The following is a 20,338-nucleotide window of genomic DNA, read 5'->3' as shown; positions in this document are numbered from 1 at the left end:
TGGTCATTTTCGCAGCCATTCTTCGGTGATTTTTGGGTCATATCAGGCTGATTTTGGTGCCACTTTTGGGTCTCATTTTGTGCCAACTTTGGGTCATTTCTGGCTTCTTTTGAGGTCATTTTTTTGTTTGTTTCTCGACCGTTTCATGACCTCATTCCGGTGTTTTTTCAAACCCGTTTTTAATCCGTTTTTAATCCGTTTTTATTCCTTTTGTTTTTTCCCCCCCCCCCCGTCATTTTTCCGTCTGTTCCGTCACTTTTCTCGCCTGGGGGAGGGGCTCACCCCGGCGGGTGGGGGAGGGGCCCCCTCCCCCCTCCAGGAAGCGCCGGAGTTTCCCGGGATAATCGGTGATGACCGCGGTGGCTCCGAGGCCGAAGGCTTCGGCGAAGTCGCGCTCCTCGTTCAGCACCCACAGCCAGACCTGGGAAAAGGCGGGGGAGGGGCGAGGGGAGGGGGTGGGGGAGGGGTAAGAGAGACCCTCCCCCCCCTTCGCCTCTCAGGTCCCTCCCCCTCAGAGAAATCCCGGTTGTTTTGGGGTGAAAAATGGAGATTTTTGGAAGCGGGGAAAGATGGAGGGGGGAGATTCAAAATGGCGGCTTTGGCCCCTCCCACACCCCAAAATGGCGGCTTGGCCCCTCCCCCACATCCCAAAATGGCAGCTTTTGCCCCTCCCCCATCCCCCAAATGGCGGCTTTTGCCCCTCCCACACACCCCAAAATGGCGGATTTGGCCCCTCCCACATCCCCAAAATGGAGGCTTTGGCCCCTCCCACATCCCCAAAATGGCGGATTTGGCCCCTCCCCCACCCCAAAATAGCTGCTCAAGCCCCTCCCCAACATTTCCACTTTTTATCCCAAAATTTGGGGAATTCGGCTCCTCCCCCACCCCAAAATTTCCATTTCCCCCCCAAAATGGCGGCCTCGGCTCCTCCCCCATTAACGTCTTTCAGGCCCCACCCCTCATTTGCATATTTGGCCCCTCCCCCTCACCTGGATCCCGCGGCTCTTCAGGTGCCGGAGCAGAGAGGGACGGAGAACGAGGCTGGAATGACCAGAGAGTGACCCCTGAGTGACCCCTGACCCCTGAGTGACCTCTGACCCCTGAGTGACCTCTGACCCCTGAGTGACCTTTAAACCTTGAGTGACCCTGAGTGACCCCTGAGTGACCCTGAGTGACCCCTGAGTGACCCTGAGTGACCCCTGAGTGACCCCTGAGTGACCTCAGTGACCCCTGAGTGACCCCTGACCCCTGAGTGACCCTGAGTGACCCCTGAGTGACCCTGAGTGACCCCTGAGTGACCCCTGAGTGACCTCAGTGACCCCTGAGTGACCCCTGAGTGACCCCTGAGTGACCCCTGAGTGACCCCTGACCCCTGAGTGACCTTTAAACCTTGAGTGACCCTGAGTGACCCTGAGTGACCCCTGAGTGACCCCTGAGTGACCCCTGACCCCTGAGTGACCTTTAAACCTTGAGTGACCCTGAGTGACCCCTGAGTGACCCCTGAGTGACCTTTAACCCCTGAGTGACCCCTGAGTGACCCCTGAGTGACCCCTGACCCCTGAGTGACCCTGAGTGACCCCTGAGTGACCCCTGAGTGACCCCTCACCTTTTGGCCGCTCTGCTCAGGAGGGCTCCGGCCCAGCCGCGGGGGAGGGGAAAATACGTCCTGGGGGGTGGGGGAGGGGCAGAGAGAGGGGGGGGGGGAGGGGTCAGCGCCCCTCCCCCACCCCCAAAATTCCCCCCCCAAAAGAAACCCCAAAAAATTCCGATTTTTTTTCACCCCAAAATTCCCAAAATTCCGATTTTTTTCAAGACCGAAATTCCCCAAATTTCAATTTTTTTCCAACCCCAAAATTCCGATTTTTTTTCCACCCCAAAATTCCCGTTTTCCTCCTAAAACGCTCCCCAAAATCTCCCCAAAATTCCATCCCAAAATTCCCAAAGAATTTCGATTTTTTTTTCAACCCCACAATTCCCAAAAATTCTGGGTTTTCCCACCCAAAAATTCCCATTTTTTCAACCCCGAAATTCCCCAAAATCCAATTTTTTTCTGCCTCAAAATTCTGATTTTTACAACCCCAAAACTCCCATTTTTAATCCGAAATCCCCCAAATTTTCCCAAAATCCCCCAAATTTTCCCCAAATTTTCATGTTTACCCAAATTCCACAAAATTCTCATTTTCATCCCCAAATTTTCCCCAAATCCCCAAATTTTCCACCCCAAAAATTCCCAAAATTTCGATTTTTCCACCCAAAACTCCCTTTCAAAACCGGGATTAAAAATTGTTCCAAAACCTCCAAAAATTCCTTTTAAAAACCTCCAAAAATTGTTTAAAAATCCCGGAAAAAAATCCTAAAAAAATCAAAATCCCCAAAAATTTTTCAATTTTATCCCAAAATTTCCCCCAAAATTCCCGAATTTTTTTCTCCCCAAAAATCCCCTTCCAAAACCCCTTAAAAATCCCATTTGAAAAAATAAAAATAATTTAAAATTCCCCAAAAATCTCATTTTTAACCCGATTTTCTCCGGGTTTTTTTGTAAATTTTTTGGGGTGGGGGAGGGGCACGACCGCCCTCAGCCCCTCCCCCATTCCCGGGCCCCTCCCCCACCCCAAAATTCCCGCCAAAACCTCCCCAAAAAATCATTAAAAAATCATTAAAAAATCATAAAAAATCCGTTTTTAACCCGATTTTCGCCGGGTTTTTTTTAAATTTTTTTGGGGGTGGGGGAGGGGCACGACCTTCCCTCAGCCCCTCCCCCATTCCAGGGCCCCTCCCCCACCCCAAAATTCCCGCCAAAACCCCAACAACAACAACAACAACAAAAAAAAAAAAAAAAAAAAAAAAAAATCATTAAAAAATCATAAAAAATCCGTTTTTAACCCGATTTTCGCCGGGTTTTTTTTGTCCTGGCCGGGTGTGGGGGGAGGGGCGGGGTGTGGGGGGAGGGGCTCACCGGTTGATGATGGAGGGCAGCGGGAAGAGCAGCGCGGCCTCTCCCAGGGGCAGCAAAGGCAGCAGCCCCAGGAACCAGAGGAGCAGAACCAGGAGCCCCCGCTCGAGGGAGAAGCAGAACGGCATCTGTGGGTGCTGTGGGGGAGGGGCGGAGAGAGAGGGAGGGTGAGGGGGGGGGGGGGGGGGGTGGGGAGGGGGTAACGCCCCTCCCCCACCCGGACAGGACAAAAAAAACCCGGCGAAAATCGGGTTAAAAACGGATTTTTTATGATTTTTTTATGATTTTTTAATGATTTTTTAAATGATTTTTTGGGCAGGTTTTGGGGGGAATTTTGGGGTGGGGGAGGGGCCCCGGAATGGGGGAGGGGCTGAGGGGGTGCCCCTCCCCCACCCCCAAAAAAATTTAAAAAAACCCGGAGAAATTCGGGTTAAAAACGGATTTTTTATGATTTTTTATGATTTTTTAATGATTTTTTGGGGAGGTTTTGGCGGGAATTTTCGGGTGGGGGAGGGGCCCTGGAATGGGGGAGGGGCTGAGGGGGATCGTGCCCCTCCCCCCACCCCAAAAATTTTACAAAAAAACCCGGAGAAAATCGGGTTAAAAATGAGATTTTTGGGGAATTTTAAATGATTTTTATTTTTTCAAATGGGATTTTTAAGGGGTTTTGGAAGGGGATTTTTGGGGAGAAAAAAAATTCGGGAATTTTGGGGGAAATTTTGGGATAAAACTGAAAAATTTTGGGGGATTTGGATTTTTTTTGGATTTTTTGGGGGGATTTTTAAGCATTTTTAAATGAATTTTTAACGATTTTTTAAATGGAATTTTGGGGGGGGGTTGGGGAAATTTGGGATTAAAAATGAGATTTTTGGGGGCATTTTGAGTGGAAAATTTGGGAATTTTCGGGGAAATTTGGGTTAAAAATGGGAATTTTGGGAAATTTGGGATTTTGGAGATTTTGGGGGGATTTTTAAACGATTTTTGGAGGTTTTCAAAGGAATTTTTGGTGATTTTGGAACAATTTTTAATCCCGGTTTTGAAAGGGAATTTTGGGCGGAAAAATGGAAATTTTGGGGATTTTTGGGGTGGAAAATTTGGGAATTCTGGGGATGAAAATGAGAATTTTGTGGAATTTGGGCGGAAAAACAGAAATTTGGGGAAGATTTGGGGGATTTGGGGTTAAAAAAGGGAATTTTTAGGGCGGAAAAATTGGGTTAAAAATGGGAATTTTTGGGGAAATTTTGGAGAATTTTTTGGGGAATTTTGGAGAATTTTTGGGGATTTTGGGGTGGAAAAATGAGAATTTTGGGAAAATTTGGGTTCAAACGAGAATTTGGGGGAATTTTGGTTTTTTTTTTTTTTGTTTTTTGGGGGATTTTTAACCATTTTTAAATGAATTTTTAGCGATTTTTTAAATGGAATTTTGGGGGATTTTGGGGAATTTTGGGATAAAAAATCAAAATTCTTGGGGCATTTTGAATGGAAAATTTGGGAATTTGGGGAAATTTTGGGTCCAAAATGGGAATTTTATGGATTTTGGGGTAAAAAACGGAAATTTGGGGGAAATTTGGGGAAGGTGAAGTTAAAAATGGGAATTTTTGGGGTGGAAAATTTTGGAATTTTGGGTTAAAAATCAGATTTTTTTTTTTTTTAATATTGAGATTTTTGGGGCGGGAATTTTGGGTGGAAAAATGGGAATTTTTGGGACAAATGGGTTAAAAATGGGAAAATTGGGGAATTTCCACCCCAAATTCCCAAAAAATTCTCCAAAATTTCCCCCAAAAAATTCCCGTTTTAAACCCAAAATTCCCCAAATTTCCCCCAAAATTCCCAGATTTTCCACCCCAAAAATCCCCAAAATTTCCATTTTTCCGCCCAAAATTCCCTTTCAAAACCGGGATTAAAAATTGTTCCAAAATCACCAAAAATTCCTTTAAAAACCTCCAAAAATCCCCAAAAATTCCCCCCAAAAGCCCCAAAATCCCAAATTTCCATAAAATTCCCATTTTTAACCCAAATTTCCCCGAAAATTCCCAAATTTTCCACTCAAAATGCCCCAAAATTTTGATTTTTTAACCCAAAATTCCCCAACTTCTCGTTTTGAACACAAATTTTCCCAGAATTCTCCTTTTTCCACCCCAAAATCCCAAAAAAATTCTCCAAAATTTCCCCAAAATTTCCATTTTAACCCAATTTTTCCATCCTAAAATTTCCCTTTTTTAGCCCCAAATCCCCCAAATTTTCCACAAATTTCCGTTTTCCACCCAAATTCCACAGAACTTTCATTTTCATCCCCAAATTTTCCCCAAATTCCCAAATTTTCCACCCCGAAAATCCCCAAAATTTCCATTTTTTCCGCCCAAAATTCCCTTTCAAAACCAGAATTTAAAATTGTTCCAAAACCTCCAAAAATTCCTTTTAAAAACCTCCAAAAATCGTTTAAAAATCCCGGAAAAAAATCCTAAAAAAAATCAAAATCCCCCAAAATTTTTCATTTTTATCCCAAAATTTCCCCCAAAATTCCCGAATTTTTTTCTCCCCAAAAATCCCCTTCCAAAACCCCTTAAAAATCCCATTTAAAAAAATAAAAATATTTAAAATTCCCCCCCAAAAAAAATCTCATTTTTAACCCTATTTTCTCCAGGGTTTTTTTTAATTTTTCGGGGTGGGGGGAGGGGCACGACCCCCTCAGCCCCTCCCCCATTCCAGGGCCCCTCCCCCACCCCAAAATTCCCCCCAAAACCTCCCCAAAAAGTCCCAAAAAAATCATAAAAAATCATTAAAAAAAATCATAAAAAATCTTTAAAAAAATCATAAAAAATCCGTTTTTAACCCGATTTTCGCCGGGTTTTTTTTGTCCTGCCGGTGTGGGGGAGGGGCGGGGTGTGGGGGGAGGGGCGGGGTGGGGGAGGGGCTCACGGCTCGGCGGCATTTCCTCAGGATCGGCTCTCGGAAGGAGGCCCAGAGAGTGATGGGGGCGCGGTCGAAGGCACGGACCAGAGAGGCGACCTGGGGTGGGGGAGGGGAGGGGTCAGGAGGGGGAGGGGGAGGGGGAGAACCCCCCCCCCCCGAACCCATTTCCCATTCAACCAAAAAAAAAAAAAAAAAAAAAAAAAAAAAAAAAAAAAAAAGGAAAAAAAAATGAGGGAAAGGATGAAGAAAAAAATCGGGGGGAAATGGTGAAAAGAACGAGGTGGAAAAGAAGCAAGAATGGACCCAAAATGGACCTAAAATGGACCCAAAAATGGACCCAAAATGGACCTAAAATGGACCCAGAATGGACCCAAAAATGGACCAAAAAATGGACCCAGAATGGACTAAAATGGACCTAAAAATGGACCCAGAATGGACTAAAATGGACCCAAAAATGGACCCAGAAATGGACCAATGGACCCAAAAATGGACCAAAATGGAACCAAAATGGACCCAAAAATGGACCTAAAATGGACCCAAAAAAGGACCCAAAAATGGACCAATGGACCCAAAAATGGACCCAAAAAGGACCCAAAAATGGACCCAAAATGGACCTAAAATGGACCCAGAATGGACCCAAAAATGGACCCAGAATGGACTAAAATGGACCCAAAATGGACCCAAAAATGGACCAAAAATGAACCCAGTATGGACTAAAATGGAACCAAAATGGACCCAAAAATGGACCCAAATATGGACCTAAAATGGACCCAAAAATGGACCCAAAAATGGACCCAAACTGGACCAAAATGGACCCAAAAATGCACCAAAAATGGACCAAAAAATTGAACCAAAGTGACCGAAAATGGATCCAAAAATGGAGCCAAAATGGACCCAAAAATGGACCAAAAATGGACCCAAAAATGAACCAAAGTGACCCAAAATGGACCCAAAAATGGAGCCAAAATGGACCCAAAAATGGACCAAAAATGGACCAAAAATGGACCCAAAATGGACCCAAAAAATGAACCAAAGTGACCCAAAATGGACCCAAAAATGGAGCCAAAATGGACCCAAAATGGACCTAAAAATGGACCCAAAAATTGACGCAGAATGGACCCAAAAATGGACCCAAAAATGGACCAAAAATGGACCCAAAATGGACCCAAAAATGGACCAAAAATGATTCAAAAATGGACACAAAAATGGACCCAAAATGGACCCAAACTGGACCAAAATTGACTCAAAAATGGACCAAAAATTGTCCAAAAAATTGAACCAAAGTGACCCAAAATGGACCCAAAAATGGACCCAAAATGGAGCCAAAATGGACCAAAAATGGACCCAAAAATGGACCCAGAATGGACCCAAAAATGGACCCAAAATGGACCCAAAATGGACCCAAAAATGGACCCAAAAATGGACTAAAATGGACCCAAACTGGACCAAAATGGACCCAAAAATGCACCAAAAATGGACCAAAAAATTGAACCAAAGTGACCCAAAATGGACCCAAAGATCGACCCAAAATTGACTTAAAATTCAACCCAAAATGATCCGAAAATGGATCCAAAAATAACACAAAAATGTCTCCAAAATGGCCCAAAATTGAACTAAAAATGGACCCAAAATTGACCCAAAACGGACCCAAAAATGAAAAAAAAAAAATGAACTAAAAATGGACCCAAAAATGACCCCAAATGGCCCAAAAATGACAAAAAATGACCCAAAATTGAGCCAAAAATGAACCAAAATTGAACCAAAAATAACCCAAAAATGACAAAAAATGACCCAAAATTGAGCCCAAAATGGACCTAAAAATGACTCAAAGATGGTCCCAAATTGAGCCAGAAATGAACCAAAATTGAATCGAAAAATGACCCAAAAATGACCAAAAAAAAAAAAATTACCCAAAATGGTTCCAAATTGACCCAAAAATGACACAAAAACGGCCCCAAAATGGCTCCAAATCGCCCCTCCCCCACCCGCCGGTGATGACCTCATTGATGAGGTCATCGTCGTCGTCCTTGATCTCGATGCTGATTGGCTGCCGCGGGAAACGCTGGAAGATTTCGACCAATCGGGGAACGCGGCGATCGCAGCCGGAGGAGAAATGGCCTGGGGGTGGGGGAGGGGCAGAAGCTCCCGGTAGTTTCCCAAAAATTCCCGGAAGTTTCCAGAAAAATCCCGGAAGTTTCCAGAAAATTTCTGGAAGTTTCCAGAGAATTTCCAGAAGTCTCCAGAAAAATTCCCGGAAGGTTCCGGAAAATTCCCAGAAGTTTCCAGAAAAATCCCCGGAAGTTTCCGGACAATTCCCGGAAGTTTCTGGAAAATTTCCAGAAGTCTCCAGAAAATTCACGGACGTTTCCAGAAAATTCCCGGAAGTTCCTAGAAAATCTCTGGAAGTTTCCAGAAAATTCACGGAAGTTTCCAGAAAATTTCCGGAAGGTTCCAGAAAATTCCCGGAAGTTTCCACAAAATTCCAGAAATTTTCCACATTTTACCAAAATTTCTCCGAATTCCAAAAATTTCCCAAAATTATCCTGAAATTCCCCAAAAGTCCCCCCCAAAAAAATCCCCAAGGTTCCTGGAAATTTCCCAAAATTCCCAAAAAATTCCCCAAAAAACTCCCCAAAATTCCCCAAAATTCCCAAATTTTTCCGCCCAGAATTTCCCAAATTCCCCAAAATTTCCAATGGTCGCCAAAATTTCCCAAAATTCCGATTTTTCCTCCCAAATTTCCCCAAAATTCCCCAAATTCCTCAAAACTCCCCAGAATTCCCAGAAATTAAAAACAAAAATTAAGAAAACAAAAAATTTCCACAAAATGTCCCGAAATTCCCAAAAAAAACCCCCAAATTTTCCCAAATTTCCCCAAAATCCCCCAAAATTCCCAAAAAAATTCCCAAAATTCTCTGAAAATTCCTAAAATTTCCCAAAATTCCCCCAAAAAATCCCATGAAATTCCCCAAAATTCCCAAAAAATTCCCCCAAATTTCCCCCAAATTCCCAAAAATTCCCAAAAAAGATCCCCCAAAAAAATCCCCCCAAAAATTATCCCAAAATTCTCCAATTTTATTTTATTTTATTTTATTTTATTTTATTTTATTTTATTTTATTTTATTTATTTTATTTTATATTAATTTAATTTAATTTTATTTTATTTTAATTTATTTAATTTTAATTTAATTTTAATTTAATTTTATTTTATTTTAATTTATTTTTATTTTATTGTATTCTATTTTATTTCACTTTTATTTTATTTTATTTTAATTTAATTTAATTTAATTTAATTTTAATTTTATTTTATTTTATTTTATTTCACTTTTATTTTATTTTATTTTATTTTAGTTTTATTTTATTTTATTTTATTTTATTTTATTTTTATTTTATTGTATTCTATTTTATTTCACTTTTATTTTATTTTATTTTAATTTAATTTAATTTAATTTACTTTTAATTTAATTTAATTCAATTTAATTTAATTTAATTTAATTTTATTTTATTTTATTTTATTTTATTCTTTTAAATTTTATTTTATTTTAATTTAATTTAATTTTAATTTTATTTTATTTTACTTTTATTTTATTTTTATTTTTTTACCTGGTGAAAACGTCACCTCCAGGGGGCTCTGATAGGGCGGCAAATCCTGGGGGAGGGGAGGAATTTTAATTAATTAATTAATTAATTAATTAATTCACCTTAATTAGCAGCAATTAATTAACCATTATTAGCGTTAATCAGCGGGAAATTAGTGATTAATTAAGGATTAATGAGCGCTTAATTAGGATTATTTGGGGTAACAGCTGCTTAATTAGCGATTAAATAGCGATTAATGATTAATCAGGGATTAATTAGCGATTAATGATTAATCAGAGATTAATTAGGCATTAATCGTGTCTAATTAGCGGGTAATTAGTGATTGATTAGGGTTTAATAATTGTTAATTAATTGTAAATGTCCATTAATTAGGGCTTAAACAGCGATTAATGTTTAATTGGGGGTTAATCAGGTATTAATTAGGAATAATTAGGGGGTAATTAGCGGTTTATTAGAGTTAATTAATTGCTAATTATCGCTAATTAGGGAGCAAAGAGCCATGAATATTTAATTAGGGGACGATCAGTGATTAATTAGCAACAATCAGGGGCTCATTTGTGTTTATTTAGAGTTAATTAATTGCTAATTACCGCTAATTATCACTAATTATTGCCAATTATCGCTAATTATCACTAATTATCGCTAATTAGGGAGCAGATAACCATTAATATTTAATTAGGGGACGATCAGTGAATGAACGGTAATTAATGGTAATGAAAGCTAATTAATGCTAATGAACGTTAATGAGCGCTAATGAACTTTAATGAGCGCTAATGAGCGCTAATGAGCGCTAATGAATATTAATGAACGCTAATGGACACTAATGAGCGCTAATGAACGCTAATGAGCGCTAATGAGCATTAATGAATGCTAATGAACGCTAATGAACCCTAATGAACCCTAATGAGTGATAATGAGCGCTAATGAGCGCTAATGAACCCTAATGAACGCTAATGAGCGCTAATGAACTTTAATGAGCGCTAATGAACGCTAATGAGCGCTAATGAATATTAATGAACGCTAATGAACGCTAATGAGCGTTAATGAACGCTAATGAGCGCTAATGAGTGATAATGAGCGCTAATGAGCGCTAATGAACGCTAATGAATGCTAATGAATGCTAATGAGCGCTAATGAGCGCTAATGAGCGCTAATGAACCCTAATGAACACTAATGAATGCTAATGAGCGCTAATGAACCCTAATGAGCGCTAATGAGCGTTAATGAACGCTAATGAACCCTAATGAACACTAATGAGCGCTAATGAGCGCTAATGAGCGCTAATGAACGCTAATGAACCCTAATGAAACCTAATGAGCGCTAATGAACGCTAATGAGCGTTAATGAATGCTAATGAACGCTAATGAACCCTAATGAGCGTTAATGAACCCTAATGAACGCTAATGAGCGCTAATGAACCCTAAAGAGCGCTAATGAGCGTTAATGAACGCTACTGAACCCTAATGAGCGCTAATGAACCCTAATGAACCCTAATGAGCGCTAATGAACCCTAATGAACCCTAATGAGCGCTAATGAACCCTAATGAACGCTAATGAGCGCTAATGAGCGCTCATTAATTAACCTGATAGTCCAGCTGGGTCACGTCAAGATGGCGGCCGCTCTGTCGCCACAGGTCCCGGTCATGACAGACGACGACGACGCCGTCGCGGGTGCGGCGCACGTCGAGCTCCAGCCAATCGCAGCCCTCGGAGACCGCGCTGGGGGAGGGGCCAGATGGGAGAGGTGATTAGCGGGGGGGTGGGAGGTGCTGGCCCTTTAAGAGGGTTGAGAAGGGCGTGGCTTCAATTGGAGCCTGGCCCTTTAAGAAGGTGAAGGGGCGTGGTCTCCTTAGGAGTGGGCGCGGCTTTGGATTTATGGTGCTTCCGGCCCTTTAAGGAGATGGGCGTGGCTTTTTGTGGGCGTGGCTCTGCATTTTGAGGTGCTGCTGTCCCTTTAAAAAAGTGGGTGGTGCCTTTAAATGGGGCATGATCTCATAACAGTGGGCGTGGCTTTCTATTTCGGTTACTGCTGGCCCTTTAAGAAGAAGAGGCCCCGCCCCGAAATAGGCGTGGTCTCAAGGAAGTGGGCGTGGCTTAGTATATATAAGGCTGCTAGGCCTTTAAGAAGACGGGTGTGGCTTTTTGTGGGCGTGGCTTTGAGTTTTAAAGTGCTGCTGGCCCTTTAAGAAGATGGGAGGAGCCTGAACGGGGGCGTGGCTTTAAAGGGGTGATGCCCAAATTGGTCTCTGGCCCTTTAAGAAGATGGGTGTGACATTTTGTGGGCGTGGTTTTGGGTTTAAAGGTGCTGCTGGCCCTTTAAGAAAGGGGGAGGAGCCCTAAGGGGGCGTGGTCTCCTTAAAAGTGGGCGTGACCACAACCGAATCGATTTAAAGGGGAACGAACCAAATTTTTGGACGCTTTTGGCCCCTTAAGAAAGCGTGCGGGGCGTTAAAGGGGGCATGGCCTCATTCCAAAATTGGTCTCTGGCCCTTTAAGAAGTGGGAGGGGCCTTAAAGGGGGAAGGGCCAAGGGGAGAGGGAGGGGCCTCACTTCTCAAAGGCCTCCAAGGTGTTCTCGATCCTCTCCCCTGCACCTGCGAGGGTTAATTAGGGGTCAATTAGCGCTTAATTAAAGGCTTATTAAGGGTTAATTGGGGGGTTAATTAGGGGTTAATTAGGGGTTAATTAAAGGTTTAGTAACGGTTAATCAGGTGTTAATTAGGCGTTAATCAGGTGTTAATTAGGGGTTAATTAGGGGTTAATTAAAGGTTTAGTAAAGGTTAATCAGGGGTTAATTAGGGGTTAATTAAAGGTTTAGTAACGGTTAATCAGGTGTTAATTAGGCGTTAATCAGGTGTTAATTAGGGGTTAATTAGGGGTTAATTATGCATTTCATTAGGCCGACAATTACCGGCCTTAGGTGCTTCATTAGGGGCTAATTGGACTGCCCCGTGCCCCTCCCCCATCCCCTCTCTAGCCCCTCCCCCTTCCCCCAAGCCCCTCCCCCTCCTCCATAAGCCCCTCCCCCTTTTCGATTCCACTCCCCCTCCCCCACCCCTCTCCAAGCCCCTCCCCCATTTCCCCTCCCCATCCCCCTCCCTAAGCCCCTCGTCCTTTTCCTTTCCCCTCCCCCATTTCCCCTCCCCTTCTTTCCCATTCCCCTCCCCCATTTCCCCTCCCCCTCTTTCCCATTCCCCTCCCCCATTTTCCCCTCCCCCCATTTTCCCCTCCCCCCAATTTCCCCTCCCCTTTTGCCCCTCCCCCTCCCCCATTTCCCCTCCCCCCGTTTCCCATTCCCCTCCCCCCATTCTCCCCCTCCCCATTCGCCCCTCCCCCATCCTCCTATCCCCCATTGCCCCTCTCCCCTTCCCCATTCCCCCATCCCCGTTTCTCCCCTCCCCCTTTGCCCCTCCCCCCATTTCCCTTCCCCCCGTTCTCCCCTCCCCCCCTCCCCCCCATTTCCCCTCCGCCCTATTCTCCCCTCCCCACCTTCCCCCCCTCCCCCCCATCCCCCCACCCCCCCATCCCCCCACACCCCCTGCCCCTTTTGCCCCTCCCCCCTCACCGCCCCTGTGCGCCACCGCTCGCGCTTCCCGCTCCAAGCGCGGCCCCTCCGGCCCCCTCCGAACCCGGGCCCGAGCCAGCGTGGCCACCAAAACCCCCCCGAGGGCAACCCCGAGAGCCAGCGCCGCCATGGCTCCTGCTGAACTGGTTTGAACTGGGTTTGAACTGGTTTTAAACTGGTTTGGGTGTGGTCCAGCGCACCTGTCGCGGGGTGGGGTTTACCTGGGCTTAGTGTGCCTCGGTACCCACAATGCACCGCGGGACGCAGGGTTACTTCCGCCTCGCTACCCACAATGCACCGTAAGAGTGATTTCCGGGAACGGGCGGAAATGCCTCGGTACCCACAATGCACCGCGGGATGTAAGGGCTACTTCCGCCTCGCTACCCACAATGCACCGTAGGAACTGCGGGGCGTCTGGTATTGGCTTGGGGCCCATACTGGGAGTACTGGGAACCCGAATTGGGAGCACTGGGAGGCTTTGGGATCAATCTGGGAGCGCTGGGAGGGTTTGGGACCAAACTGGGAGTACTGGGAACCCAAAGTGGGAGCACTGGGAGGGTTTAGGATCAAATTGGAAGTGCTGAGAACCAAAACTGGGAGCACTGGGAGGCTTTGGGATCAATCTGGGAGCACTGGGAGGGTTTGGGACCAAACTGGGAGTACTGGTAACCCGAACTGGGAGCACTGGGACCAAACTGGGAGTACTGGGAACCCAAACTGGGAGCACTGGGAACACAAACTGGGAGCCCCTCCCCTCCCCCCTGCAGGACATCGATGCAAATTTATGCAAATTAGCCCAACCCCCCAAATCTGATGACATCATCATATGCAAATGAGATCAGCAATTAATCATTATGTAAATTTATGCAAATGGAACACAGATTCTCCACCCTCTGCCGCCATTTAAGGCTTTAAAGCGGACGTGGCCACAGCCAATCAGAGCCAAGCTCCACTAATGAATGCAAATCCATGCAAATGAGGCTAAGAAAGGAGTAACTGAATATGCAAATTTATGCTAATGAGCCGCGTTGCTGCTCCTCCCACTGCTCTGGCGTCAGCGTCTTCTGCTCCAGGGCGTGGATCCGCTCAAGCTCCTCCCCCAGCGCCTCGTTAACGAGCCTGGACGTTAATTAGATCCTAATTAACACCCCTAATGGCCCCATTAATTAAACCATTAATTTACCCTTGCAACTTGACCCGTTTAATAAACCCCAGATGGAGTGCCACCCCTTTTTAATTAAATCATTTATTACCTCATTAATTAACCGCTAAAACCTCTCAGCAAGCCCCGCCCCTTAAGCCCCGCCCCTCCCCATTGAAACTGCACTTAAGCCACGCCCCCTTTTCAGCATAAGATCCATTTAAGCCCCGCCCCTTTGCCAATCACAACATTTCAAGCCACGCCCCCATTCCCCATAAACCAGAACCACGCCCACTTATTAATTCGACCCTGTAAACCCCGCCCCTTCCCCAATAAACCCCACTTAAGCCCTGCCCATTTCCTAATTAAATCCAGCTAAAGCCACGCCCATTTCCATAATTAAACCCCACATAGGCCGCGCCCCTTTCCCAAGATGAAGTCAATTTAAGCCCTGCCCCCTTTTCCTATGAAATCCCACTTAAGCCACGCCCCTTCCCCATAATTTCATATTTAAGCCCCACCCTCTACACCCCAGTTAAACCACGCCCATTTCAATAAATGAACCCCGCTTATTCCACGCATCTTTCTCATATAAGGCACCTTTAAGCCCCACCCCTTTCCATAATTAAGCCCTGCTTAAGCCACGCCCCTTTCCCACATAATGAAAGTTTAAGCCCCACCCCTTGGTAATTAAACCCCATAAGCCACGCCCCTTCCCCATATAAGGCACCTCTAAGCCCCGCCCATCCCATCTAAATAATTTTAAGACCCGCCCACTTCCATATATGGTGATTTTAACCACGCCCCCTCTCCCAACATGAGTCCGATTAAGCCACACCCCTTTCCATATAACACCCGTTTAAGCCCCGCCCACTTTCACATATAAGGAACAATCCAAGCCACTCCTATTTCCCATTAATCCACACTTAAGCCACGCCCCTTCCCCATATAAGGTCATTCATGCCCCGCCCCCCTTCAGGTCCCGCCCCCACCGGTGCCTCTGCAGGGTTTTGAGGCCGCGGAAAATTCCGGAAACGACGAAAATGCGGAAACTGCCCCTGCAGAGCTGCGGGTTGTCCTGCACCTCCTGCAATGAGCGGTAATTAGCGCTAATTAATTCCTTATTAACTCGGTTAGTAACTGATCCCCCAATTAGTTCCTGTCAGATGCGAATTGTTCCGGAAGTCATGGCTGCTAAGCACTAATTAGCGCACATGGGATGTTAATTAGGGCTTGCTAAGCATTCATGAGTGACAATTAATCGCTAATTAACACCCCAGGGCTATTAATTAGCACTCGTTAGCCACTTATTAACGCCCCGCAGAGCTACTTAACACCCCTCGGCCACTAATTACCACCCTCAAGCACTAATTAACAGCTATTAATCACTAATTGATTCGGTTTGGACGCGAATTAACACCCATTGATCGTTAATTACAGCCCGTTAGCCGCTAATTAACGCCTCCTAAGCTCTAATTAAGACCTGTTAAGCACTGATGCCTTCACCACTATTAAACTCCTGTTAGCCACTAATTAACCCCCCTCCTCCTAATTAACAGTGGATAATGACCAATGAGGAACACATTTCCCACCAATTAGCAATGCTTAGGTGATAATTAGACACCATGAAGCACCAACTAAGAAATTTCCGGCGTTAATAAAGGCTTAATTAACCGTGACTCATTAAGGCTGATTCGCTATTAAACCTCACAGCTGCATCTAAGCCCCTAATTAACCCCTCCATCTCCTAATTAACGCCACCAGCATTAATTACTTCCTCCCTAACTTCATTAACGCCCGAATTAACGCCTCCCCCGCCTAAATAACGCCCCGCAGCCTCTCATTAACCCCTCTCCGGGATAATTAACCCCCTCCCCAGCCTAATCAACCCCCGGCCTGTGCTAATTATCCGGTAATTAATTAATTACCACATGCTCAGCCTGGAGCCGTTCCCGGAGCCGCTCCCGCAGCTCCTCCGCCGTTGGAGGATCCATTTCCGCTTCCGTTTGCATCACTTCCGGTGCGCGCTGGGGGTTGTGGGTACCGAGGCGGAAATTAAAGCGTAGGGTTTTGGGTAACGAGGCGGAAGTCAAGCGTTCCCATTACAGTTGTGAGACCAGTAAAAAACAGTTTGGACCAGTACGCGAGAAGTGACCTTACTAAGGGCACCAGTGACACCAGTAGGGACCAGAGCGGGTCCCAGTCCTTCCCAGTCTCTTGCCTCGAGGTGCACTGTGGGTACCGAGGCAAACCGAGCCGGTTGTAACCGAGGCGGAAGTGCCGAAGTTCTACCGGAAATTCACCTCACGCGCCGCAATGCGCTGTGGGTAACGAGGCAAACCAGCCACCGTTATAGTGAGGCGTAAATCCGGTCGTTATAGGAGAATTTGCGGGAATTTCCTCCTCCTCCTCCTCCGAGGTGAAACCTCCTCACCCCCTCCGAGAAAAAACTCCGCCATTACACAGAAGCCCCCTTTTACCTCGCCATCTCCCCGACTCGAGACCCTTAGATACACCCGCAATGCATTGTGGGTAGCGAGGCGGAAATCTCCCTCTTACCCAGGCGGAAGTGCTGCCGTCCTACCGGAAGTCCCCCTCTCACGCCGCGCGGTGCCTTGTGGGATATCGATGGCCGCCATGCGCGCTGTGTATTTGCTTCGTTCCGCCGCTCCTCAGGGCCGGGCTCGGGAACGAACCTACGTGGGGTTCACGGTGGATCCGAGGCGGCGGCTCCGGCAGCACAACGGGGGCAGGAGGAGAGGGGGAGCCCGCAGGACCAGCGGGAGAGGGCCCTGGTGCGGTGCTGAGGGGGATTTAGGGGTTTAAGGGGGATTTGGGGTGGTTGAAAGGGGATTTTAGGAGGATTTGGGGGAGGTTCAAAGGGGATTTTCGGGGGGATTGAGGGGGATTTGAGGTGGATTTGGGAGGGGTCTGAGGGGGATTTGGGGGGATTTGAGGGGGATTTGGGGGGGTCTGAGGGGGATTTGGGGGGATTTGGGGGGGTCTGAGAGGGCTTTGGGGTGATTTAAAGGCGATCTGGGGAGGTTTAGAAGGGATTTTAGGGGATTTGAGAGAGTTTTGATTTGATTTAGGAAAGATCTTGGGTGATTTAAGGGGATTTGGGGAGGTTTCAATTGAATTTTAGGGGGTTCGGGGAGTTTGGAATGGGATTTAAGAAGGATTTTTTGGGTGGTTTGAGGGAATTTGGGGGAATTTTGGGCTTTGAAGAGATTTTCGGGAAGGTTTGGTTGGTTGAAGATGATTGGGGCTGGTTTAAAAGAGATTTGAGGAGAATTTGGGGGATTTTGACGGCGTTCGGGCCTCAATTTGCGGATCTAAAATAAATCTTTGAGCGGATTTAAAACGCGATTTCCGTTTTTCCGTTGAAGTTTTAATTGTTAATTGATTTTGGAATGAATTTGGAGATGTTTTAATCCGTTTTTTTCACCCCCCCGCCCCCAAAAAAAAAACCAAAGGGAAATGGAACTTTTCGTCCACGGCTTCCCCTCCGACGTCGCCGCCCTCAGGGTGAGCCCCGCCCCCTTTTATGGCCACGCCCACCTCATTAAACCTAATTAAATTCCTCCTCCTTTAATTAAAACCCCTCCCACCTTTAAACCCCACCCAAGTAAGCCACGCCCACTTAATCAAACCTGAATTAATCCCTTTTAATTGAAGCTCCTCCCTCATTTAAGCCCCACCCACTTAAGCCACACCCACCTCATTAAACACCAAATAAAATCCCTCGTTCTCTAATTAAAACCTTTAAGCCCCACCCACTTAAGCCACGCCCAGCTAATTAAGCTGAAATTATTTCCTTTTTTTATCCAAGCTCCTCCCACATCCAAACCCCACCCATTTAGGCCACGCCCACCTCGTTCAACCTGATGTAATTACTTTATTAATTGAAGTTCCTCCTAATTGAACCCACTTAAAACCCTGGCTAATTAATCCATGCCCCCATTTTAAGCCCCTCCCACCTCATTAGCCCCAATTAAACCCCACCCACTTAAGCCACACCCACTTTTAAACCCACCGCCATTTTAAGCCCCTCCCACCTGATTAACCCTCACCCAATTAAACCCTTCCTATCTAATTAAACCCCCTTTAAACCCTAATTAATCCCCACGCCCACTTTAAGCTCCTCCTACCTCATTAAAACCAGCTAATTAAACCCCAGTTAAGCCACTCCCACCTCATTAAACCCCACCCAGTTAAACCCCACCCACCTCATTAAACTCTTCCCTTTAATTAATTAACCCCTCCCACAGTTTGAGTGGGCGTGGCAACATCCAAACTCCTCCCGCCGCCTCCTGGCCCCTCCCCCGCGCCGGCCACGGGAACGACCAATCAGCTTCGCCCTCCGGCTCCTGCCCCGCCTCCTTCGGGCCCCGCCCTGGTCCCGCCTCCCGCTCAGGGTGCGATGGCTCCGCCCACCTCCCCCCAGCCTGGATTTGGTTCCTCCCGATCACGTGGTGCAGGAGGAAGGGGCGGAGCCACCGCGCCTTAAAAGGAAAAAGGGGCGGGGCCAAGAGGTGGAGGCAGGAATGGATGGGTGTGGTTTGTGCCGGGAGGTAAGAGGTTAATTCGGGGGGTGTTAATTGGGTGGGGTTAATTGGGGGGTTAAAGGGGCGGAGCTTAATTGGGTGAGGTTAATTAACGGTTGGCCTTTTAATCTAAATGAGTGCTTCAGATATGCAAATTTATGCATATCAAGTGGGAGTTTCCAAGGGTTTACGTTGCCACGCCCCTTTCAGATGCAGGCCACGCCTCTTTTGCGCTGTCCCCGCCCCCAATGTTCCATGGCCGCCCATCCTCCCTGCCTGGCTCGCCTCTTCCTGGCCTCGGAACCACTGCAGCTGCTGCCAGTGGGGGGCACCTGTCCCAGGTGAGAAAAGGGGCGGGGCTTGCTGGGGAGAGGGGCTTTTTTTAAAGGCTCCTTTTCCTTATAAGGAATGAAACCAAGATGGCTGCCAGTGGGTGGGACTTGTTGCTAAGGCCTTTTTCCTTATAAGGACAAAATCCAAGATGGCGGCTGAGAGGCTGAATTTATTTTTGAACAGGTTTTATAGCTCGTATAGAAACAATCCAAGATGGCTGCCAGGGGGCGGGGCTTGTTGCTAAGGGTTTTGTGCCTTATATGGGAAAGATCCAAGATGGCTGCAGGGGGTGGGGCTTAAGGCTCATTTGCCTTATAAGGAAAGGATCCAAGATGGCTGCCAGGGGGTGGGGCTAATTACTAAGGCTCCATTTCCTTTTAAGGAAAATGTTCAAGATGGCGGCTAAGGGGCGTGGCTTGTTGCTAAGGCTCCGTTTCCTTATAAGGAAAGTTCCAACATGGCTGCCGGGGGGGGGGGGGGCGGAGCTTGTTGCTGAATGTATTTACCTTATAAGGGAAGTATTCAAGATGGCTGCCAGGGGGTGTGTCCTAACTATGACACCTCCCCCAGATGCCACACCCACCTCCTTTGGGGGGATCTGATTCGCCGCTGCCTGGGGGAGGTGGAACCGGAAGAGGAGTGGGCGGAGCCTGATGATGTCATCATCCCTAGCTCCGCCCCTACATGAAGCCACACCCACACATCTTCTTTAATGATTTTAATTATTTTTAATAAAATTTATTTATTTACAACAGAATCAATTCGTTCAGCGTTTTATTCCGCTTTTATTAGACCACACCCCCATGATGTCACTTCCGGGGTTTTTTGCCCCGCCCCCCATTTGGACACCATTTTGTGAGATCTGACGCCATCTTGAAATTGAAAAATTTCCATTTTCTGTGATTTTTTTTTTTTGCCAAAACAGTGGCGAATTTTTGGCCCCTCCCCCATTCAAATTAATTTTCTCCTCCCCCACCCAAATTCTGAAGATTTTCCTTAAATTTTTTCCCCCAAAATTCCAGGTTTTTATGAATTTTCAGAGGTTTTTTTTTTTTTCCATTTTCACCCTGGTTTTTTCCTTCTCAATTTCGTTTTTTAAAAATTTTTTCTTCCCAAATTTGACGGCTTTTTTTTTTTTTCTCTATTTTAACCCCATAACCTCAATCTTTTTCCACAAAAAAATTTAATTTTTTTCATAAAAATCTTTTTTTCCCCGATTTTCCCTTCCCCCAAGAAATTGAAAATTTTCTACCCAAATTTTTTTTCTCTCCCAATTTTACCCTGCCC

At 45.9% G+C, this 20,338-nt stretch overlaps 3 protein-coding genes across 3 annotated transcripts; 1 reads left to right on the top strand and 2 right to left on the bottom strand.

The window, feature by feature from the left end:
• Positions 1-98: 98 nt before the first annotated feature.
• On the bottom strand, positions 99-13,466 carry LOC134055880 (lysophospholipase D GDPD3-like). The gene is made up of 11 exons (XM_062512349.1): positions 13,426-13,466; positions 13,252-13,313; positions 12,017-12,059; positions 11,050-11,185; positions 9,470-9,515; positions 7,866-7,984; positions 5,873-5,962; positions 2,957-3,090; positions 1,607-1,666; positions 990-1,041; positions 99-421 (listed from the first exon to the last, which is right to left on the bottom strand). Exons 1-11 carry the CDS (start codon positions 13,464-13,466, stop codon positions 233-235), a joined length of 972 nt encoding a protein of 323 aa, XP_062368333.1. The 3' UTR covers positions 99-232.
• Positions 13,467-13,875: 409 nt separating this feature from the next.
• Positions 13,876-16,404, bottom strand: LOC134055850 (bolA-like protein 2). Its single transcript, XM_062512318.1, has 3 exons — positions 16,100-16,404; positions 15,164-15,258; positions 13,876-14,149 (listed from the first exon to the last, which is right to left on the bottom strand). Exons 1-3 carry the CDS (start codon positions 16,181-16,183, stop codon positions 14,041-14,043), a joined length of 288 nt encoding a protein of 95 aa, XP_062368302.1. The 5' UTR covers positions 16,184-16,404; the 3' UTR covers positions 13,876-14,040.
• A 401-nt stretch (positions 16,405-16,805) lies between these two features.
• On the top strand, positions 16,806-20,332 carry LOC134055937 (structure-specific endonuclease subunit SLX1-like). The gene is made up of 5 exons (XM_062512395.1): positions 16,806-16,966; positions 17,648-17,699; positions 18,443-18,745; positions 18,929-19,059; positions 19,622-20,332. Exons 1-5 carry the CDS (start codon positions 16,809-16,811, stop codon positions 19,737-19,739), a joined length of 762 nt encoding a protein of 253 aa, XP_062368379.1. The 5' UTR covers positions 16,806-16,808; the 3' UTR covers positions 19,740-20,332.
• The last annotated feature ends 6 nt before the right edge of the window (positions 20,333-20,338 follow it).

Source organism: Cinclus cinclus, chromosome 36 (assembly GCF_963662255.1).
Source record: "Cinclus cinclus chromosome 36, bCinCin1.1, whole genome shotgun sequence".
Taxonomy (NCBI): domain Eukaryota; kingdom Metazoa; phylum Chordata; class Aves; order Passeriformes; family Cinclidae; genus Cinclus; species Cinclus cinclus.
This window is presented reverse-complemented; position numbering and strand designations above follow the sequence as displayed.